General features: G+C 44.3%; 1 protein-coding gene across 4 annotated transcripts in view; it reads left to right on the top strand.

Moving 5' to 3' along the window:
- Positions 1-24,477, top strand: part of LOC115188443 (tyrosine-protein phosphatase non-receptor type 14) — a 94,616-nt gene that overhangs the window by 3,147 nt on the left and 66,992 nt on the right. For 2 of the 4 annotated variants that reach the window (XM_029747368.1, XM_029747343.1), the window contains exon 2: positions 20,098-20,480. In XM_029747368.1, the coding sequence (XP_029603228.1) occupies positions 20,307-20,480 (174 nt within the window). In that variant the 5' untranslated portion in view covers positions 20,098-20,306. Of the gene's footprint in view, positions 1-1,704; positions 1,768-7,619; positions 7,639-20,097; positions 20,481-24,477 lie in introns of those variants that run through there. The other 2 variants (XM_029747387.1, XM_029747459.1) reach the window with 2 other exon arrangements.

Genomic DNA, 24,477 nt, shown 5'->3' with positions numbered 1-24,477 from the left:
ATTCACCATAGTGAAGGTGTAGGCTCAGGTTTTCTGCATTTCTATGTTTTTGGTTGGATAGGATCCTCAATTTCTTTCTTAGGTTTTTGCATTATTCATCAAACAATTTGTCATTGTTGTTAATTTTCTTAGGTTGTCTGCTTGACATTTTTAGATTTGATAGGGAAGCTGAGAGGTCAAATATACTGTTTAGGTTTTCTACTGCCAAGTTTACACCAAGTTTAAACATTTTGTCCAGGAAATTGTCTGGAAGGGACTGGGCCTCCAGCACTGTCTCCCACTCTTGAGTAGCGGTAATGCCATTAGCATTAGCACATTGCTGGGAAAAACTAAGACTCCAGCACTGTGTTCAAAATGGTGTGTGTGAGTGAGAGCAATCTGTTTGGACATGCACCTAGAATTACTACCACTGTAAAGTAGGAGAGTACAGTAATGGCATATATAGCATAGCTGCAGGAGGCGTGCCCCCCCACACACACATCTGGTCGCCTTTATAACCTCAATGGCATGCTGAGCAAATTATATGGTGCTAGCACAAGTGGACTGGGAGTACACAGCAGCAGCTTTTTAAACACTAGTAGATGAGCTGAAGAGCTTGACTGGCAGTGGCTTTAAAGACATGCTCCAGAACATTGGTGACTAGTAAGTCTTTTTTAAACCTCCCGCTTTGGGCTGGATGTGTCAATGTGTCCTTCATACTGTACATGCATAATCTATGAGCAGAATAACTGTTTTACTTCAATTAGCCACAAAATCCCTATTTTGAAAGCTACTGTTTACTAAAAGCTGTGCAACGCCCCACGTGGGCCAGCCCCCTAGCAATTCGAGTTTCAACCAATGAAGCTCAGCCCCTCGCCATTTGATTGACAGCTAGCAGGATGCACACACAGCAGAGTATGTGACGTAGTATGCAATTTTTGGGGACCACTTTTGGCTCTCGTGAGCGCTCCTTTCAAAACTACTGGCTTAAAAGTATTTTTAAAAAGCACAGGAGAATCTCTTTAAGAATGTTGCTAGTAGGCAGCTATATCTGTATGCTTGGGTTACCTACTTCTGTGCAGCCATATTCTTTATTTATTTTTATTTAACCAGGCAAGTCAGTTAAGAACAAATTCTTATCTACAATGAGGGCCTACTAGTAAAGCCCCCCCGGCCAAACCCAGACGACGCTGGGCTAATTGTGCGCCGCCCTATGGGACTCCTGATCATGGCCGGTTGTGACATAGCCCAGGATCAAACCCGGGTCTGTAGTAACACCTCTAGCACTGTGATTCAGTGCCTTAGACCGCTGCACCACTCTGCGCTATTGGATTTCATTCTATCCTGTTATATTTTATTCTTTGGGAAGTGTACAGAGAGGATAGTACTTCTGTGTTTGTGAGTTGTATAAGGCAGCTCTACAGCAGCACCTCACCTCAGACAATAACAGAGGCAGACATGTCTCAACCCGTCCCTCTCTATCCCAGGTACTCATTCCACTCACCTGCTGCTGCAGGGAAGCTGTCAGTCACTCTACAGCCCGCCCTCCTGGCCAGTCAGGTACACAACACACACACAAGCACACATACACCTGCACATACATTCACACACACACTCTTCTGTCATCATTCTAATTTCTTGCTACAGATATCTCTGTATTGCAGAGAGGAAGAGTAGACAGGAGAGAAAGAGGCATAGCAATGTTGTATAGTGTTTTGTTGGGAAGCCCCTCGGAGGTTGAATGTTGACTGAGGATTTGGCATGAGAAAGCACGCTTAGTGGTTTTTGGTGAGTGAGTTATTTTGTGTTGGGTGTGTGTGTGAATGTGCTCGTATGTTTCTGTGTGTGTTTGTGGGTTATTGCATTTGTGTGTGTGTGTGTCCCTGTGTGTGTGTATGTGTGGCCTACATGGTGCTTTTGTGTGCGTGTGTGTGTGTGTGTGTGTGTGTGTGTGTGTGTGTGTGTGTGTGTGTGTGTGTGTGAGGGATGTGGTTGGGGGGGGGCATGGAAAATCTAGCTGTAAAGTGGTGGCTGCTGAATTTCAGTAGACACAGCCTGTCCCATACTGTTGTGTTGGAGGTAGTTGCTCAGATACGGTTCCATGTTGATACTCCCTCCCTCCCTCCCTCTGTCCCCAACACCCCCTCAACCAACTGGACTAACATGATAAGAGCCTGGGATAGAGGTGACAGGGGTGTAACCAGCCCCCCCGCTCTCTGTTCTCTGTCCCTCTATCATTCTCTCCATTTTCTCATCCTCTCATTAGAAAGAAGGATGGTGGTAGAGTTGGTTGGGTTAACTTTCTCTCCTCCCCGACTCTCTCTCATACACAGACACACTTCCTCACTTGGCCTCCCCCTTTTTCTCTCTCTTTATCTCTCCTTCTCATTCGCTCCCTACTCTCTCCATGACATCAGCGACTGTTTCCTGTGGCACAGGATGAGTCGTGGTGCGGCGGCCCAGGTTCGGAAAAACGTCTCTGCCGAGTGTCACTGAGACTTGTCCTCTTTGATCCTCCTCCTCCTGTCCATGTCAGGGTGACAGCTCTGTTTACATGGGAACTGCAGTTAGGAACGCTGAACATGACCAGTTCATTCCAGTCCAGAACACCAGGGCACTGATGCCAATATACACACAGGTTTCTGTTAGGAAAATATGGGGCCTGACATTTGACCGGCAACATTTTAATTTCCCAGACATTTGAGAAATTTACCGGACCCTTATGCATTGGGTGTGTAACCTGATCAGGGCGTCCACCCACGGGGCTCAGAATGACAGGAATCACATTTAGATTATGGTCATTCATATTAACAGCACTTGCAAGTTGAGAATGCAACAATGTGCGGTTGTTCTTGCTGAATTCTGACGCGCGCTTTGAAGATGTTAGTAGAACGGTCCACATTTACTCATATAGCAATGAGTCTGATGCAACAGGTCAGAATGTTTCGCTTAAAATGTTGATAAACTATTATTTATTCACATTGTAAGCGCAGAAGGCAGTAATGGAAAACACCTTTGTCAAAGCACACTGCACACGCGAGCGGTTTCATGTGACAGAGATTAAAATATCCCTTAGAAATGTAGAAAGAGGGGAGATCTAATTCACAACAACTAGCATGGGTTGCTAACGGTGTTCCCTCAAATTGTTTGTGGCACTGAGCAAATTTCAGGTATGCTGAGTGCAAACTTGAACATTGTGAAAATGATGTGCAATTTCCAGCTCCGTTTACTGTGAACACTGAGGCTGTACCCACTTTTAAGTTACAGTTTTAACAGCGGCCAAGTAGGCTGCTGTGGCTATTTGATCATAATGTAGGCCTTCTAGATTGGCTTCCATCAAAAACAATGTAAAAACACATCCCATAATATTTTGAACATGGAAATAGCTGTTCTATCATTCAGCCTAGCAGCCAATATGTGGTGTTCAATGTTGGCCTACATTCCATGAGACTTGAAAAAAAACATGCAGGGCTTGACGTGAACCTGTTTATCCACTTGTCTTTCAGACGAGGAGGTGACTGAAAATGTTGTTTTTGTGCTCTTGTTGGAAGCAACCACTCCCCCATTGTTGACTAGAAATGATCTATAACTGGGCTAATAACTCACTAACTAGCAAAGAATATGAACCAACGTTGCATTTGTGGCTACATGCAGCTCTCACTTTGATCTCAAAACAAGTGCATCTACTCATGACCGCGGTAGCCTAAACACAGTCCAGTTCAAAGTGAATGGCACAGATCCATATATGGCAAAGGCTATTTGCATATAGGCCTACTGCAGCTCTGATTGGTTATGGCACATCGGTCTGTGTAGAGTACGGGCCAGAGTCATGCCTGTCAATGCAATAGAATCCTACTCCAATACACTCTGCCTACAGGAACATTTTGTGCACAGTTAGTTCTGCATACTAAATCTTACATAGTTGGTTTTCTTTCGGTATATTGCATTGAAAGTGGCTAATATTGCATTGATTCGATCACAATTCCCACAGTAGAGCAAACATCGATAGTGTTAACAACAAATTTCAGGTTTCAAACAATGAAGTATATTTCAAATAATAATCATCGTCTTACTGCCTCCAGCTCATTGCAAAGTGGTGTGTGCCGCGCTGAGGAAGCCTGCCTTCCGTTGCCTACGCATTTGCTGTTTAAGATGCTGTAGCAACAGCCTGACCGATTCTTTTCTGCTCAAAGTCTCTGTATCTGCATGCTTTACGAGTGTGATAAATAAGATACACAATTTAAATACTGTATACTGTACACGCGCCAATTTAATTCCACAAAATTATGCAAATGAACCTATAGACCAATAAGCACGACTAGTCAAATGTATTTCCATCAACTGGTATTTCCATCAATGAATAGGCTAAGAAGTATTATTTCGCATTGGGATTTTTTCTTCTTCTCCTAGAAAATTGGCCTATTTATCGGGCTTTTCAAATTTTTCATCGGCCAGAAGATGGCTATTGCCGGCTAACAGAAACCCTGACGCACATACACACACACACACAAAGTCTCTGTTTAAGGTTTATTTAATTTTACAGTTCACTTATTTACTTGGATTAGGTAGAATTCAAATCAAATGAAATCAAATGGGTAAATGGGTAACTACATGATCATTATCTGATAATCGTATTTTCATTTGTTTGAAATGAATTATAAATCAACGATGATATGCAATGGTCACCACTACCATGGTCCCTAATGGCTAGCTACTTAATCCCACTGCTGGCACCAATAGGTATTTTGAATATCCAGTCTTGCAGTGTTTGCATGAAATCGCATTGTCACACATTGTTGTTGGTTTATTTAAAAAAAAAAAATCCTTTACCTTTATTTAACTCAGTTAAGAACAATTTTAATTTACAATGACGGCCTGCCAAAATGCAAAAGGCCTCCTGCGGGGATGGGGGCCTGGGATTAAAAATAATAAATAAATACAATATAAATATAGGACAAAACATACATCACAACGAGAGACAACACAACACTACATAAAGAGAGACCTAAGATGACAACATAGCAAGGCAGCAACACATGACATCACAGCATGGTAGCAACACAACATAACAACAACACAGTAGCAACACAACATGGTAGCAGCACAACATGGTACAAACATTATTAGGCACACCTACTTTATCATTAAGCAAGGCCTAACTACAGTATCAGTATGTATCATATGAATGTGCATTCTTGTAAGTTATATCTGCTATGCAGTGTACTATAGATCACTATAAACACATTCCTTTATCTTTAACAGTGCTCTGTCAACCCTTAACTTGACCCTCTCATACCTTAACAAGGCTGAGGTGGCTCCCTGCTCCCTCCCTGTCTGAGTCTCACCTCAGTGTGAATGCTCAACACTGTGTTTGTCAGTGTCTCAGTGTTCTCACACACCAAAGAGAGAGAGGAGAGAGAGAGGAGAGAGAGAGAGAGAAGGAGAGAGAGAGAGAGAGAAGGAGAGAGAGGGAGAGAGAGAGAAGGAGAGAGAGAGAGAAAAACAGAGAGGCCAAATGAAGAGTGAAACAGCAGATGCGTTTCTAACAAGGACCCTGACTGTCTGGCTCTACAATCTGCTTGCAGCTGCTTGTGTGTGTGTGTGGTGTGTATGTTTGTGCGTGTTTGTGTGTGTGATCATTCGCACAGATGAGGAGAGTTAAAGCTATTGTCCTAACTGAGTAACATGATACCGCTAAACTATTAACAGAGAGTTTCTGAGTGGGTTTTCCGAGGCAGACAGAAACACACATGGCTAGTGTGTCAGGTAAGAAAGGGGCACCCAGGGGTGTGTTGCATTGTCCAGTGAGGCATCCCAACAAAAACTCCTTCCTTCCTTGCCCCTCAGGCAGTCTGGGGAATCTGAGATGCCGGAACCATAGTGTGTGTGTGTGTGTGTATGAGTCCACACGTGTCTGCTGGAATGTGTGTGTGTGTGATGTGTCCTTAAATTTTCCCCTTATTTGTTGAAGTCATATTTCTCTCAGGAGTTTTTTGAGTAGTTCAACCAGCAATGAGCATCCAGACAGATTCAACACAACCTTTTGAAGAACAATCAGCAGAAACTGGAACCTGAAATAGTAAAGGTTCTTTATCTGAGTGAGGTGGCTTGTGGTTGTCTGTCTGTATGTGTTGTTAACAGTAGTCCTCAGAGGTACCGTAGCATCTGTGTGTGTGTTGGGTTGGAGAGCACAGAACACGTCGTGAAAACTAAACTAGTGACAGACCAGCCCCGGGAACTAAAGCAATAAACCTGTTTGTTTTGCTAAAGTGCTCATGTGTAGCGAGGGACAGAGAGAGACAGAGAGAGAGACTCAGAGAGAGGGAAAGAGGGAGACTCAGAGAGATAGAAAGGGAGAGACTCAGGGAGAGACTCAGAAAAGAGACTCAGAGAGAGACAGAGAGAGACTCAGAGAGAGAGAGAGAGAGCCAGAGAGAGACTCAGGGAGAGCCAGAGAGAGACTCAGGGAGAGACAGAGAGAGACTCAGGGAGAGACAGAGAGAGACTCAGGGAGAGCCAGAGAGAGACTCAGGGAGAGACAGAGAGAGACTCAGGGAGAGACAGAGAGAGAGAGACTCAGGGAGAGAGAGACTCAGGGAGAGAGACAGAGAGAGAGACTCAGAGAGAGGGAAAGAGGGAGACTCAGAGAGATAGAAAGGGAGAGACTCAGAAAAGAGAGACAGAGAGAGACTCAGAGAGAGAGAAAGAGAGAGAGCCAGAGAGAGACGCAGGGAGAGAGAGACAGAGAGAGACTCAGGGAGAGAGACAGAGAGAGAGTCAGAGAGAGAAGAGAGACAGAGAGAGACTCAGAGAGAGAGAGATTTAGAGAGAGAGAGAGATTTAGAGACTCAGAGAAAGGGAAAGAAGAGAAGCGCGAGAGATCAGATTGATTAAATTACACATGATACACTTACGTCCTCACTCCAAATGCCCTGCGTCTAATGGTTTTAACAGTAGGGGACAAAGTGCTGTTTTGTTCCCTCTTTTGTGTGGGCATGAATAGAGAAGAATTGTCAAAGGAGCCCTGCTTTGACAGAACACCCACATTACATGTCTGAATTGAGCTTTTTGTAAGATGTGTTGTGTTTACTTTGGGGTGACTGGCGTTTTCTATCATGATACATCAAACAGAGTTTTTGAATAGCCACACAAGATTACTAGTTTTCTTCACTGTGTATGGTAGTGTTGTTTTACTACTGGTAACCTGATAGCTGGCGACTACAGAAATTATAACCTCTGTCCCTGTGTGTGGCATTAGGCTACAGATCTGGAGAGGAGACAAACAGAGTCCGATAAGATGTTTCATTCCTGAAGGAGTTGAAATGGTTGACCGTCCGATTATCATAGTCTGTTTACCTTACTTTTTCTGTTTAGTGGGGTACGAAGTTATAGTCAACTTGTGTGTATGGACACATTGTTCAGTAATAAGTTCACAGTGTGTATGTGTGTGTGAACGTGTTGTTCATTTGACACTGCAGTGTTGTCATGTAGTGGGAGTTACTAAAGACTTGTGCTGTCACTAGATTGAGTATGAGCATGGTAGGACAGTGTTGTACTTTGTTGACGTTCCGGGCGCTCTTTGTCTTGCGGGTGGAGAGAAAGTTGCATTGTATTCTACACAGCTGTAAGATGTCTGTCCGACAGATAGTATGATTTATGGTCAGTAGATTGATATGTGTGTGTGCGTGTGTGTGTTGGGGGAGTGTTTTACACAGTGTTTTACACTGTTACGCTACGCTGGAAGCCAAACATCAAAAAGCTGTTGCTGCCTTTCTCTGTGTGCCTCTAGTAGTGGGGAGAAAGAAATATGCCCTAGACAAGATGGTCTCTGTTCTAGACTTGATTTTCCAACACACACCACAGATCAGTATGCGTGGGGGCTGCCCAGAGTCTGCCTGTTGTTCGAAGTTCAGTGAAACACGATAATATGAATTGTCCGCACTCCTTGTAGAGAACCAGTGTACAGGGTTTGGTTTGTATCATAACTATTTAAGACACTACTTTGGTTTTCCTATATTAAATGATTGTTATTTGCAGTATTCTGTAGATAGTGTGTCAGTATGACTAGCATATTTAGGTGTGTAGTGAGATGGAGATGTGTGTTTTGGTTGTGCTATGTAAGCAGGTTTGGGTGTGTAGTGAGACAGTAATACTGTGTTTTGGTTGTGCTATGTAAGCAGGTTTGGGTGTGTAGTGAGACAGTAATACTGTGTTTTGGTTGTGCTATGTAAGCAGGTTTGGGTGTGTAGTGAGACAGTAATACTGTGTTTTGGTTGTGCTATGTAAGCAGGTTTGAGTGTGTAGTGAGACAGTAATACTGTGTTTTGGTTGTGCTATGTAAGCAGGTTTGGGTGTGTAGTGAGACAGTAATACTGTGTTTTGGTTGTGCTATGTAAGCAGGTTTGAGTGTGTAGTGAGACAGTAATACTGTGTTTTGGTTGTGCTATGTAAGCAGGTTTGGGTGTGTAGTGAGAGTAATACTGTGTTTTGGTTGTGCTATGTAAGCAGGTTTGGGTGTGTAGTGAGACAGTAATACTGTGTTTTGGTTGTGCTATGTAAGCAGGTTTGAGTGTGTAGTGAGACAGTAATACTGTGTTTTGGTTGTGCTATGTAAGCAGGTTTGAGTGGGTAGTGAGACAGTAATACTGTGTTTTGGTTGTGCTATGTAAGCAGGTTTGGGTGTGTAGTGAGACAGTAATACTGTGTTTTGGTTGTGCTATGTAAGCAGGTTTGAGTGTGTAGTGAGACAGTAATACGGTGTTTTGGTTGTGTAATATTAGTCTGCTCTGGTGTGCAGGCTAGCGTGACTGTAAGAGCATGTTTTGGTTAAGGTAATCTCCATAGGCCCTAACTGAAATTTAGCTGTTATTAGTAGAGAGGTTTGGAACTCTCTTTGCTGTTGGTTTATTAACTAATTTACCTCATGGTGATGCCACCATGGAAAGCCAAATCTCATGCAAATTCAACCAGCAACGTTTTAGGAAAAAACACTGATCAATTTCTTTCACACTTTTACAGTGTTAGTTTCATCAGCTGTTGCACAATATGATACAACATTTTGACCGCACTGGACATTTAAACCAGTGGAAAGAGTTGTTAGCATCTTTTTGGGGCCTTCTTTTTGGGATGTGGATTTATATTTTGTCCCTTTTCACTGTAGTTAGGTTAGCTTGTCACTCATTCAATTCCAGAAAAGTAACAGCAGAGGAATCAATGATAAGACGATATGAACATGACTTCTTTAATCCATGAGTCCACCGTGTATCTTTCTAAACAAAGCCCCCGTGAGGTCAGATAGACAACAAGCTGAGAAAGAGATAAATCATAATAAAAACAGGATGGGTGGGAGTTCTCTCTCTTATTACATTGGAGCGACACCCCACAGTGGCACCTCACGGTTCTCATCAAACTGACAGAGGAACAGCTGTCTCCCAGCCAGCACAGAGAGGGGGAGCAGGGAAAAGAGAAAGAGAGGGAAAAACTCTGGAAGGGTTTCATAGTAAACACTGCTATATTGGAAACAAAAAAACAACTCACTCTCGCTCTCTCTGTGTCTTTCTCTGCTACCCCTTGCATTTTGGGCACCGCAAAATTACAACGTGCAAATTCAGAAATGTATAGGCTGTTTATGTGAGCCGAAAATAAACCCGCTGGCAGGGGGAATGTTGTGGCTGCGTTTATGTAACGTTGTGCCTGAAGTGGGAAGGTTTGGTCTCAATCTATTGTCTGTCTGTGTATCTTCAACCACAGACAAAATGATACAGTTGATTGCTAGTTTTATGTTGCAATAACTGCTGTCTGGTCCCTTGGCTAACCTCTGAAGGGTGTGTTTACTGTGTGTGTGTGTCGTACGTGCCTGCGCACATGTGTGTTTGCTTGTTTGCTTAATCAGTTGCCATCCCCAAGTGATTTAGCTGGTCTGTGTGCGTGAGAACATTTCTACGGTGGTTTGGGTTAAGTGGAGTTTACTGTCAGCTGTTGATGTCACTTCCCCCAATCTCATGCCACAGTCAGGGTCAGAAGGACTGTGGCTCAGGTCAGGTGACCACAGTGCTTAACAGACCAAAGTCCACCAATCAGAAAACAAGGCCGATTTAGTCACCCATTGTTAACTAATTATAGTGAAAAACACATGAACAAGAAGCTACAATAGCAAGTGTTTGTTTGCTCAGTGAGATTCAGGATTCCAGGATAAGGAATGTGTAACGCCCCATCCATGAAGCCCAGTCAGGTTGGTGTTGTTGTGATACCAACCTATATTTGGATTAAAAAAATAAAAATAAATATTTCACCTTTATTTAACCAGGTAGGCCAGTTGAGAACAAGTTCCCATTTACAACTGCGACCTGGCCAAGATAAAGCAAAGCAGTGCGACACAAACAACACAGAGTTACACATGGGATAAACAAACATACAGTCAATATCACAATAGAAAACAATCTATATACAGTGTGTGCAAAAGCAGTAAGGAGGTAAGGCAATAAATAGGCCATAGTGGCGAAGTAATTACAATTTAGCAATTGACACTGGAGTGATATATATGCAGATGAGGATGTGCAAGTAGAAATACTGGTGTGCAAAAGAGCATAAAAAAACAAAAATGTATTGTTCAGAAGTTCATACTGCACCTATTGGCCATACAGCCACCTCCTCCAATCTCTCTCTTTATCTCTTACACGCACACACACACACACACACACACACCATCCCTCCACATACTTCTGTCAGGTGTGCTCTGTTTTTCTAGTCGAGGTAGAGAGGAATCTGGGCTTGGATCCAAACTGAGTATCAGCACCACACTGCCAGAGCCCAGACAAGAAGCAACACATTCCCACTGTCTCTCCTCTCCTCCTCCTCCCCTTTTCCTCCTCTCCTTCTTCTCTCTCTTCCTTGCTCACTTGAGCCTTTTTTACACTCCTTTTAAGTCCTAGCCCACATCTTCTCCCTCTCTTCCCTCTCTGTCTCTCTCTCTCCCTCTCTCTCTCCGCCTCTCTCTCCCTCTCTTCCCGCTCTCTCTCCATCTCTCTCTCTCTCCCCCTCTTCCCTCTCTGTCTCTCCGTCTCTCTGTCTCTCTCTCTCCCTCTCTGTCTCTCCGCCTCTCTCTCCCTCTCTTCCCGCTCTGTCTCTCCATCTCTCTCTCTCTCCCCCTCTTCCCTCTCTGTCTCTCCGTCTCTCTGTCTCTCTCTCTCCCTCTCTGTCTCTCCGCCTCTCTCTCCCTCTCTTCCCGCTCTGTCTCTCCATCTCTCTCTCTCTCCCCCTCTGTCTCTCCGTCTCTCTGTCTCTCTCTCTCCCTCTGTCTTTTCGTCTCTCTCTTCCCTTTTTGTCTCTCTGTCTCTCTCCCTCCATCTCTTCCTCTCCATCTCTCCCTCTCCCTCTCTGAGATCTTGGTTGACACTACTTCTCAGCATGTTTTGTTTTGGGCTGGAGGAGAGGTTGTAGTTCTCTACAGGAGGTTTGGGGGATTTTGATTGGTGTTGTGGTCCCTTTAGCCTATCAATCCTGCCTGAGGCCATTCCACTGACTGGTTGCAGTTCCCAATTATCTGGAAGCCTCTTCCCAATTGGAAAAAATTGCAGGATTCTATATTTTACGCACAGTCTCTTCTCTACTCCTTCATCTGCCCATAGAACAGGCTACTGGCACGTTTCAGTGATGAATAGAGAATGGTGCTAGTTTAATAAAATAAAAAACATGTCTGCAAGATCACATAATGATGGTATTCTACATAACAGAACCGATAATAGCATAGTATAACGTTACATACTGCAAGACAAAAAACACCTAATTTTAGGATGATTGTGCGAATGGTCACATTTTTCTCTCATTTCCTCTCGTGCCAAAACTCCACAGTCCGCCACTAGGCAGAATATGTGCTTTGATTGAAACAAAACACAGGTATGCTACAGTTTGTTAATACCATCTGCTCTAATATTCACTCACTGTACATCATTCTAAACAATACAGTACTTCTAATCAACACTGTATAACACAAGAAGATCTAAATGCATATCCCCATGAAACTGATTGAGATCAAATGGTTGGTATGCAGATGCTGCATGGACGTTTCACCAGTAAAACAGTGAACACAAAAATGTGTATGTGTAAAGTACAGGTAAAGAAGCACATGTGCACAACGGGATAGAGATTTTTAGCTCTGGGGTAGAGACTTCCAGGGGGTCGGGACGGGGGCGGACAGGGTGGTTACCTTTGGAACCGCAGCCTCTGCCTTAAACAGATAGTACTGTTAGTGATGCTAATGTTAATGCTAGCTCCCCACTACTGTTAGGGATGCTTATGTTATTGTTATCTCAGTTCCCTTCTACGTAATGGAGCATCAACACTAGAACCGCCGGGACGGTTTGTAATGGACTTTTCCAAAATATGTGTATTTTACACTCTAGCAGAACTTTGAGATAAATATGCATATTTAATAATAGATTAGCCGGGCCTCGATGAGTACCAATAGCTGCCAGTCTAATAAATCCAGTTAATATACACCATCATTAAGAAATCCATTAATATTTAGTTTAAGAAGGTAATTAAAAACATGATACTAAGAATTTATTTCAAAAGAACAGAATAGTATGTTTTTAGTTTTTTATCTGTGCTTATGGAACAGTGTAGGTTCCGTCCCTCTCTTCGCCCCAACCCGGGCTCGAACCAGGGACCCTTGCACACATCAACAACTGACACCCCACGAAGCATCGTTACCCATCGCGCCACCGTACTTCAAGTCTCAGAGCGAGTGACGTCACTGATTGAAACGCTATTAGCGCGCACCCCGCTAACCAGCTACATCGGTTACACTCACACCCCTTTTGACCTCCTCCTTTTCCGCAGCAACCAATGATCCGGGTCACGGCACCAATGTAGGTTCCGTCCCTCTCTTCGCCCCAACCCGGGACCCTTGCACACATCAACAACTGACACCCCACGAAGCATCGTTACCCATCGCGCCAATTGGGGATCATATTTAATTAAGGAGTTGTTTTCCCACCTGTGTTTGTGGGAGATTATTTTGAGTTTATGCATGTAGCACCTCTTCATCATGGTTTGTTGTTTTTGTTTATAGTTTATTGTCTGTCTTGCATAGTTTCACATTAAAATGTAAATATGTGGAACGATACCCACGCTGCGCTTTGGTCCATTCCTACACACAATCGTGACAGAATCTCCCACCACCAGAGGACCAAGCAGCGTGGTCAAGAGGAATGGACCTGGGAGGAAATATTGGACGGGAAAGGACCCTGGAGGCAGGAAGGGGAGTATCGCCGTCCGAAGGAGGAGATAGAGGCAGTGAGAGCAGAACAGCGACGATACAAGGAACTATACCAACAACGGAAGCCCAAGAGGCAGCTCCAAAACTTTTTTGGGGGGCCACACTGGGAGTTTGGTGGAGTCAGGTTTGGGACCTGAGCCAACTCCTCGTGCTTACCGTGGAGAGCCGAGGGGTGAACCAGAGCCAGTCAGGGAGACAAGTGAGGAACTCGACGCAAGATTCCGGAGAGAGGTGTTGGCATTGAGAGCGCTGCAGAGCGGGTGTGCTGAGGAGCGTGACACCAGTCCGGTGTCATATGCACCAGTTTCACGCATCTGGCCTTCAGTGCGCCTCCCCAGTCCGGTACGTCCTGTGTCTCCTCCACGCACTCGCTTTAAGGAGCGCGTGACCAGACAGGCACCGTGTTATGCAATGATGCGCGCCGTATCTCCAGTGCGTCTCCACAGCCCAGTGCGTCCTGTGCCAGCGCCCCACACTTGCCGGGCTAAAGTGAGCATTCAGCCAGGACGGGTTTAGCCAGCTCTACGCTCCAGACCGCCAGTGTGCCTCCACGGTCCAGTATATCCTGTGCCTCCTCCTCCTCACACTCTCCCTGAAATGCGTGTCCTCAGTCAGGTACGTCCTGTGCCTGCTCCACGCACTAGGCCTCCAGTGCACCTGCCCAGTCCGGTGCGTCCTGTGCCTGCTCTCCGCACTCGCCCTGAGGTGCGTGTTACCAGTCTGGCGCCACCTGTGCCAGCCCCACGCATCAGGCCTCCAGTGCGCCTTCCAGTTCCAGAGCTTTCAGCGACAGTTCCCAGTCCAGAGCTTCCGGCGACATTCCGCGGCCTGGAGCCTCCGGTGACATTCCGCAGCCCGGAGCCTCCTCCGGCGACGGTCGCCGGTCCGTAGCCTCCGACAATGGTCGGCGGCCCGGAGCCTCCACCGATGCTGGCGGGTTCGCAGGATGAGAGGGTTCTTCGTCCTGCACCAGAGCCGCCTCCTATGCTGGCGGATCCACAGGATTAGAGGCTTCTTCGTCCCGCACCAGAACCGCCTCCAATTGAATTTGTCACGTGCGCCGAATACAACAGGTGTAGGTAGACCTTACCGTGAAATGCTTACTTACAAGCCCTTAACCAACAGTGCAGTTCAAGAAATAGAGTTTAAGAAAATATTTGAGAAATAAAATGAAGTCAAAATAAAAAGTAACACAGTAGAATTAGTTAAGCATGTTCAAGTGTGTTGGCCGTTCCCATTAATTGGACACACCTGATCTTAATGAGTACTTGTTTCCTCTTAAACGGGGTCTGTTTGAAAAGACTCAAATGAACAGCTTTGTATGCATAAAAAACATGGCATGCTAGCTCCATCTTGGTGGCACAGTGGACTAATTCCATGGATAGAGAACAGAAAATAGTTTAGAATCTCACTGATGTCGTTTCACAATAAATAATACATGTGTTTGTATGATTAATGCTTAAGGACATTAATTTCCAAGTGTCCTATCAGTGTTTGTCGTTCAAAAAAGTTTACCCAAAATAAGCTAGCAGTGTTATTAAAAGTCTTATTGAAACATTCACTGAAACTTTTAAGGAAGTTGTTCAAAAACCTCCAAATAAGCGATCATTTCTGTTTCCAGACCAACAAAATGTCAGGAAATGTATGGCTTCGTTCCCACAACCAATGTGAAACTAAAAACATATGTTCCCACAACTTCCAAGAAACCAAATGTACTAGCTGGGGTTTGTGTGTGTTTCAGGGTTTCCGTTAGCCGGTAATAGCCGGCTTTTGGCTGATATAAAAAAAAAAAAATTGCGAGAAGGGAAAAAATTACAAATAATAATTTTTAGGCTATTCATGATTGGTAATACCAGTTGATGTAAATACATTTGACCAGTCATGCTTCGTGTATTGTTTAATTTGCGTAATTTAGTGGAATTAAATTGGCGCATGTGTATATTCGTTATGTATCTTATTTATCACGCACACAGATACAGAGCCTTTCAGCAGAGAATCTGTCAGACAGCACTTTTATTTTATTTAACCAGGCAAGTCAGTTAAGAACAAATTCTTATTTACAATGATGGTCTAGGAACAGTGGGTTAACTGCCTTGTTCAGGGGCAGAACGACAGATTTGTACCTTGTCAGCTCGGGGATTCAATCCACCAACCTTTCGTTTACTGGCTCAACGCTCTAACCACTAGGCTACCTGCCACCCCAGGTAGCATAGTGGTTGGGCTTTATAAGCCCAATCATTGTACAACAATTCTAAATGCAATCGGATGTTAAAAATTGTTTTTGGACCACGATTAAAAATACATACTATTTTTATTGCTCAACTGGTAATTGAAGCGTGCTTCCCATTCGCCATTCAAATGCATAGGCAATGGAAGGCAATGGAAGGCATGCTTTATCAGCACATCACACACCCCTGTGCAATGTGCTGGAGGCAGTATGCATTTTAAAAACATATAGCTACTTAATTGTTTGAAACCTGAACGCTTTACTACATTTTATGAGGCATGTTTTACCTTGCTTCAAAGTAGCCCAGACAAAATCTGACCATATCCATGGAGGCAATTATTTTATAAAGACTTCCATATGCCATTGAAACCATTAGCCTATTTCTCTATCAGTTTTCAACTTTCTTTCATTGTCTGGTAGCCAAATGCACATTTTCGCATACCCTACTGCCTTGTGCACATTGGTGCGTTAATAAGGTTTAGAATTAATAGTTTATCAACATTTTAAGCTAAATGTTCTGATCTGTTGCAACATACTTTTTTTATGTAGCCTAGGCCTACTGGTTGTATGAATTTGGGATCTATCGTCCCACAAATGTCCTAGAGTCTGTTTGTGCTATTTCTTTCTCGACAAGCTGACCAATAGAATATGTCAACTTTTCTACTATGTCGTCCGGGTTTGGCCGGTGTTGGCCGTCATTGTAAATAAGAATTTGTTCTTAACTGACTTGCCTAGTTAAATAAATAATAATAAAAATAAAAACAATCTGATATAGCCTGTAGCCTAGGCCTCTACGCTATCAGCCATATATAGAACAGTCTTTTTTGCTAACAGTGATTGAGTTATATTATTAGGCTACATTATGACTATCCAATCAACTCATCACATAAGATTTAGGGCTGGGCGATATGAGGATATAAACTCAGCAAAAAAAGAAACGTCCCTTTTTCAGGACCCTGTCTTTTAAAGATAATTCGTAAAAATCCAAATAACTTCACAGATCTTCATTGTAAAGGGTTTTAACACTGTTTCCCATGCTTGTTCAATGAACCATAAACAATTAATGAACATTAACTTGTGGAATGGTCGTTAAGACACTAACAGCTTACAGACGGTAGGCAATTAAGGTCACAGTTATGAAAACTTAGGACACTAAAGAGGCCTTTCTACTGACTCTGAAAAACACCAAAAGAAAGATGCCCAGGGTCCCAGCTCATCTGCGTGAACATGCCTTAGGCATGCTGCAAGGATGTCCGTGAGATGCCTAAGACAGCGCTACAGGGAGACAGGACGGACAGCTGATCGTCCTCGCAGTGGCAGACCACGTATAACAACACCTGCACAGGATCGGTACATCCGGACATCACACCTGCGGGTGTGACTGTCCGCAATAGGCTGAGAGAGGCTGGACTGAGGACTTGTAGGCCTGTTGTAAGGCAGGTCCTCACCAGACATCACCGACAACATCGTCGCCTATGGGCACAAACCCACCATCGCTGGACCAGACTGGACTGGCAAAAAGTGATCTTCTCTGACGAGACGCGGTTTTGTCTCACCAGGGGTGATGGTCGGATTCGTGTTTATCGCCGAAGGAATGAGCGTTACACCGAGGCCTGTACTCTCGAGCGGGATCGATTTGGAGGTGGAGGGTCTGTCATGGTTTGGGGCGGTGTGTCACAGCATCATCGGACTGAGCTTGTTGTCATTGCAGGAAATCTCAACGCTGTGCGTTACAGGGTAGACATCCTCCTCCCTCATGTGGTAACCTTCCTGCAGGCTCATCCTGACTCCAGCATGACAATGCCACCAGCCATACTGCTCGTTCTGTGCGTGATTTCCTGCAGGACAGAAATGTCAGTGTTCTGCCATGGCCAGCGAAGAGGCCGGATCTCAATCCCATTGAGCACTTCTGGGACCTGTTGGATCGGAAGGTGAGGGCTAGGGCCATTCCCCTCAGAAATGTCCAGGAACTTGCCGGTGCCTTGGTGGAAGAGTGGGGTAATATCTCATAGCAAGAACTGGCAAATCTGGTGCAGTCCATGAGGAGGAGATGCACTGCAGTACTTACTGCAGCTGGTGGCCACACTAGATACTGACTGTTACTTTTGATTTTGACCCCCTTTGTTCAGGAACACATTATTCAATTTCTGTTAGTCACATGTCTGTGGAACTTGTTCAGTTTATGTCTCAGTTGTTGAATCTTGTTATGTTCATACAAATATTTACACATGTTAAGTTTTCTGAAAATAAACGCAGTTGACAGTGAGAGGACGTTTCTTTTTTGAGTTTATATCTTGTGCCGATAGACAAACATCTATCGTTTCATATTATGCTCTATCGTTTATTTCGTTGTGTTGCAAATCAGACTCTTTATGGCAATATTTTTCGCCAATTGGACGACGCTTTGCCGTGTGGAAGGAAATTTGCAACACAAACAAACATGGAGGAGAGTGAACGTGGCACAGTGCACGGAGACACTGAGCTCGTACCTAAAAGAGGGTCTACTTCAGTCGCATAGACGTGGTTTGGGTATGAAAAGTCTGACACGGACCAGAAAACCGTCCTCTGCAAAATATGCCACAGGCCGGTCCCGACAACAGGCTCAAACGCCACTAACCTCTTTTACCACCTACGCAAAAATCATGTGAAACAGTACGGAGAGAGTCTACGGATGAGACCCAAAAAAGTACAGTTGAGTGCTCAAAACAAACCTCCGACTCAGACGTTGCAAGAGGCTTTTGCCAGCGACACACCATATGGCAAAGAATCACGAAGATGGAAGGAGATAACAGCTGCCGTTACAACTTACATCTGCAAAGACATGGCCCCAATTTCTATGGTCGAGATACGGGGGTTTCGTGAGTTGGTGCTAACACTCGACCCAAGGTACTAAATGCAAATTGATGTGACACGTATTAATGCCAAAATAACATGCAAAACAGGCAAGCCCCCCCCAAAAAAATATATATATTTTCGGCCTATATTGATTTTGTTTTTCACCTATAGTTGAAGTGTTTTCTATTTACCTTTTTAGATTTTATACATTAATATTTTATATTTTGTTACATGCTTAATTGAAAATTGGCACAAAGGTTCTAAATAAAAGGAGAAATAATGAAATATGAGTAAGTGCCTTTTTATTTGTTGAGTATAATTCAAAATGTAATAAGAAATAGGCTCTTACATGTGGTCATTTTATATAAACTATTCATAGAATTTTCAGAAAATGACCTATATCAGGATGAGATTTTGGCCATATCGCCCAGCCCTAGTAAGCTTAGTAGGCTATTTTACATAAGTCTGCAAATGCGATGATGCTTTATTATAAAGGTGCATTTTTAGGGTGAATATTAGCTTCCAAAAACTTAAAACTCATGTGCCGCTTATGCATGGGCTAGTCATTTTGCTGTTTGTTACTCGTCTTGTTGGCTGAGGTAAAGTAAATGTGGAAAGTTGTTCTAACATCTTCAACGTCCGCGGTAAGAAGGACACAAATCATTGCGTACTCGTCTTGCATGTTCTGTCAAGAATAATTACCATCATCTGAAGTGATTTTCTGTCATTCTGAGCACCGTGAGGGAACGTCCTAATCAGGTTACGCACCCTATGCAAAGGCCTATGGGTCCGGTAAATTTCTCAAATGAAAATTCTGCTGGTCAAATGTCCGGCACCACATTTTCATAACGGAAACCTTGGGGTGTCTGTGTGTGTGTGTGTGTGTGTGTGTGTGTGTGTGTGTGTGTGTGTGTGTGTGTCTGTATGTGTGTGTCTGTGTGTGTGTGTGTTGAACAACTTCAAAGCCCCTGATGGTAGGCTCTTCTACAGAACATGAAAGCCCAGACCTGATAATTAATCCAGGGATAGTGTTCAAAGGGTTCCCATTCTAGTACTCTCTGAACCCTACTAACCACACACCGAGTGTGTAAGTGTGTGTGCACGTGTGTGCACGTGTGTGTCTACTCTGTCTAAAATATTCACATGTACTTCTAAGCTGTAGGAATTGTGTGTTAGTGTATGAGAGTTATATCGTGTAGAGATCGCGTGTATCTATAATGTAACGTTACACTGTATAATGTCTGGTGTGCTGTCCTCTTTGGCTGAGCCAGATAAAAAGGAAAGAACTCCCACTCAGGAGATATGAGAAGAGAAGCTCCATTAGTTCCTCCAAAGCCAGCTGCTGCCTCGCATGAATTCCTCTTTCTACTGTTTGAACTTGATCCATCCATGTCTTCACATCTTCCCCCAGACTCAAACAGCTCTCAAATGGAGGTTTAAAGAAGCCAGCTGCTGGCCTTGAAGCACCAGTACCACTACTAGTTGGTTGTGCCATTTCAGTGATTTTAGTTGACTAATCTACTGTTCTGTCCGTTAAATTCATTCACTTGTGTTAAATTATTTAGGCAGGGCGCCCCACCTACTAGCTTACCCTCACCTGAATGATTTTGGGTTCTTTTGGTCCTGCTTCAGGGCTTTTGAGTTACATCAAAAGACATCTAGGGGAATCTATAACTGCTCAATCACTCACATGTACTGCACTGTCCTGTATTGTTATTTTAGCTGGTGAATATCAGAAAAACATTTAATCTTTCTTCTTTCCCATCTCTCCCTGCAGCTCCCAGTGATTTTCTTCCAGTCCACCTCCCCTCTTTCTCCTCTTCCGGACGTCTCAGGGAATGGGCCAGCGCCTTCCCAGAGAGCACTGCTTCACCCTGGGGTGTGGCTGCCACGCGAGGGTGGGAAGAGCAGCATCAACGTCCTAAAGCCCCACCCCCTCATTCTCTCGTGACCTTTCACCTCTCACCCCACTGTGACCTCTGAGCCATGCCGTTCAGGCTGATGCTGCGTCGGACACGGCGCTACAACGTGCTAAGCAAGAACTACTTTGTGACGCGGATTCGTCTGCTGGACAACAACGTGATCGAGTGTACTCTGTCTGTGGAGAGTACGGGGCAGGAATGTCTGGAGGCAGTGGCCCAGAGACTGGAACTACGAGAGGTGAGGGGAAAAACACACGCTAGCTCTGCAACTACATTCATCTCTCTATTGCTAGCACACCCCTCCCACAGCTTACAGTACATTATGTTGATTCCACATAAACAGAAAGATATGCGTACACAAGCACACACACAGTACAGTCCACAATCAGCAACACTGATTGGAAAAAGAACACAGTTATTGTGTGTGTGCTTGTCTGTGTAAGTCAGTGAAGGTGAGATGGCATAGTTAGATCTTGGGAAGATCAGGAAGTATTCAGAAAGTATTCACACCCCTTGACTTATTCAACATTTTGTTGTGTTACAGCCTGAATTTAAAATGGATTAAATCTTTTTTTCTCTCACCCATCTACACATAATACCCCTTAATGACAAAGTGAAAAAATATTTTTAGAACTTTTTGCTCATGGTTTAAACGTCTCTAGAGACTATCTCTCTCTTCATTACTCAATGCCTAGGTTTACCTCCAATGTACTCACATCCTACCTTACCTTTGTCCGTACACTATGCCTTGAATCTATGCTATCGTGCCCAGAAACCTGCTCCTTTTACTCTCTGTTCCGAACGTGCTAGACGGCCAGTTCGTATAGCCTTTAGCCGTACCCTTATCCTACTTCTCCTCTGTTCCTCTGGTGATGTAGAGGTTAATCCAGGTCCTGCAGTGCCTAGCTCCACTCCCACTCCCCAGGTGCTCTCATTTGTTGACTTCTGTAACCGTAAAAGCCTTGGTTTCATGCATGTTAACATTAGAAGCCTACTCCCTACGTTTGTTTTACTCACTGCTTTAGCACACTCTGCCAACCCGGATGTCTTAGCCGTGTCTGAATCCTGGCTTAGGAAAACCACCAAAAACCCTGAAATCTCCATCGCTAACTATAACATTTTCCGCCAAGATAGAACTGCCAAAGGGGACGGTGTTGCAATCTACTGCAAAGATAGCCTGCAGAGTTCTGTATTACTATCCAAGTCTGTACCCAAACAATTCAAGCTTCTACTTCTAAAAATGCACCTTTCCAGAAACAAGTCTCTCACTGTTGCCGCTTGCTATAGACCTCCCTCTGCCCCCAGCTGTGCCCACGATAACATATGTGAATTGATTGCCACCCATCTATCTTCTGAGCTCGGGCTACTAGGTGACCTAAACTGGGACATGCTTAACACCCCGGCCATCCTACAATCTAAGCTTGATGCCCTCAATCTCACACAAATTATCAATGAACCTACCAGGTACAACCCCAAATCCGTAAATATGGGCACCCTCATAGATATCATCCTAACTAACTCGCTCTCCAAATACACCTCTGCTGTTTTCAATCAAGATCTCAGCGATCACTGCCTCATTGCCTGCATCCGTAATGGGTCTGTGACCAAACGACCACCCCTCATCACTGTCAAACGCTCCCTAAAACACTTCTGCCAGCAGGCCTTTCTAATCGACCTGGCCGGGGTATCCTGGAATGACATTGACCTCATCCCGTCAGTAGATGATGCCTGGCTATTCTTTAAAAGTGCCTTCCTCACCATCTTAAATAAGCATGCCCCATTCAGAAAATGTAGAACTAGGAATAGATATAGTCCTTGGTTCACTCCAGACCTGTCTGCCCTTGACCAGCACAAAAACATCCTGTGGCGTTGTGCATTAGCATCGAATAGCCCCCGTGATATGCAACTTTTCAGGGAAGTTAGGAACAAATATACACAGGCAGTTAGGAAAGCTAAGGCTAGCTTTTTCAAACAGAAATGTGCATCCTGTAGTACAAACTCAAAAAAGTTCTGGGACACTGTAAAGTCCATGGAGAATAAGAGCACCTCTTCCCAGCTGCCCACTGCTCTGAGGCTAGGAAACACTGTTACCACCGATAAATCCACTATAATTGAGAATTTCAATAAGCATTTCTCTACGGCTGGCCATGCTTTCCACCTGGCTACCCCTACACTGGTCAACTGCCCGGCACCCTCCACAGCAACCCACCAAAGCCCCCACCATTTCTCCTTCACCCAAATCCAGATAGCTGATGTTCTGAAAGAGCTGCAAAATCTGGACCCCTACAAATCAGCCGGGCTAGACAATCTGGACCCTCTCTTTCTAAAATTATCTGCCGAAATTGTTGCAACCCTTATTACTAGCCTGTTCAACCTCTCTTTCATATCGTCTGAGATTCCCAAAGATTGGAAAGCTGCCGCGGTCATCCCCCTCTTCAAAGGGGGTGACACTCTAGACACTAACTGCTACAGACCTATATCTATCCTACCCTGTCTTTCTAAGGTCGTCGAAAGCCAAGTTAACAAACGATTTCCGACCATTTCAAATCCCACTGTACCTTCTCCGCTATGCAGTCTGGTTTCAGAGCTGGTCATGGGTGAACCTCAGCCACGCTCAAGGTCCTAAACGACATCATAACCGCCATCGATAAGAGACATTACTGTGCAGCCGTATTCATTGACCTGGCCAAGGCTTTCGACTCTGTCAATCACCGTATCCTTATCGGCAGACTCGACAGCCTTGGTTTCTCAAATGACTGCCTTGCCTGGTTCACCAACTACTTCTCTGATAGAGTTCAGTGTGTCAAATCGGAGGGCCTGTTGTCCGGACCTCTGGCAGTCTCTATGGGGGTGCCACAGGGTTCAAATCTCGGGCCTACTCTCTTCTCTGTATACATCAATGATGTTGCTCTTGCTGCTGGTGATTCTCTGATCCACCATCGACATATAATTGTATGCGTGGGGTACAGAGATGAGGTAGTCATTCAAAAATCATGTTAACCACTATTATTGCACACAGAGTCCATGCAACTTGTTTAGCACATTTTTACTCCTGAACTTATTTAGGCTTGCCATAACAAAGGGGTTGAATACTTATTCTCAAGACATTTCAGCTTTTCATGTTTTATTAATTTGTATAAATGTGTAAAAACGTATTTCCACTTTGACATTATGGGGTATTGTGTGTAGGCTAGTGACACAAAATCTCAATTTAATCCATTTAAAATTCAGGCTGTAACACAACAAAATGTGGACAAAGTCAAGGGGTGTGAATACTTTCTGTAGGTGTTGTGTGTGTTTTACAGAGACAGAGGTGTGTGGTGTGTGTGGGTGTGTGTGTGTATCTCTGCCACGTGTCTCTCTGCAGGCCCTGTGTATTTTTCTCTGCCCTCTGCTCTGTCTCTCCATAGGGGCTCTTGTCTTTCTCTAACGAAGCATAGCATCCCTCTGTCCTCCATTCACTGCAGGAGAAAGAGATACCCGTCCCCAGTCCCACTACACCCTTCCATCCCCCTCTCTCTAACTCTCACCTCCTCGTCATTCGATGATAAATATCTGCTGGTTTAGAGACTGAGCTCGTGTTTTTATTGTCATTCCCTTCCTTTCTTGTTCTCTCCTTCCTCCCTCCTTTTCTCACTCTCTTTTCCTTTTCTTTGACCTCGGAAACTTTTCTCTCTCTCTCCTCTCTCCTCCTTTGCTCCTTTTCACACTATCTAATTTTTCTCTCTCACTCTCTCCTCCATCTCCCTCACCCTCTCCCCCTCCTCATCCTGTTTGACTGTTCTGGCCTATATGGAGGTTTTCCTCATTACAGCCCAGTTCAGAGTTAACAATGCTTGTTAAAGCTTCAAACCCATTTAAGACAGACTTGGGCTTGGTCTGCAGTGTTTAGTATGTGTGTGTTTGTTTGTTCACTGTTGTTAACACAGATCAATGTGTTTGTGTATGCCTGTGTGAACCTGTGTGTACTTGTGTGTGTGCGTAAGTGTGAATGCGTGCGTTGTGCATGCGTGTATGTGGGAGAGGCAATGTAGTGCGTACTCACACAATGTTGTGATATTTCCCAGGCATCAAATATGTCATAAATACAAGGTACAGTTACACCCCCGCTTCGGCCTCTGTCTAACCCCCTTTCCCCTCCATTTACCCCCCTACCTCTATCTAACCCCCTCTCTTCCCCACCTACCCAAACAGTACACCTACATGACAGGCCAGACTATGGTAAAAAAATAACT

This window comes from Salmo trutta, chromosome 1 (genome assembly GCF_901001165.1).
Source record: "Salmo trutta chromosome 1, fSalTru1.1, whole genome shotgun sequence".
NCBI classification, from domain to species: domain Eukaryota; kingdom Metazoa; phylum Chordata; class Actinopteri; order Salmoniformes; family Salmonidae; genus Salmo; species Salmo trutta.
Note: the sequence above shows the minus strand (reverse complement) of the source record. Positions and strands in the feature narration are given on the sequence as shown.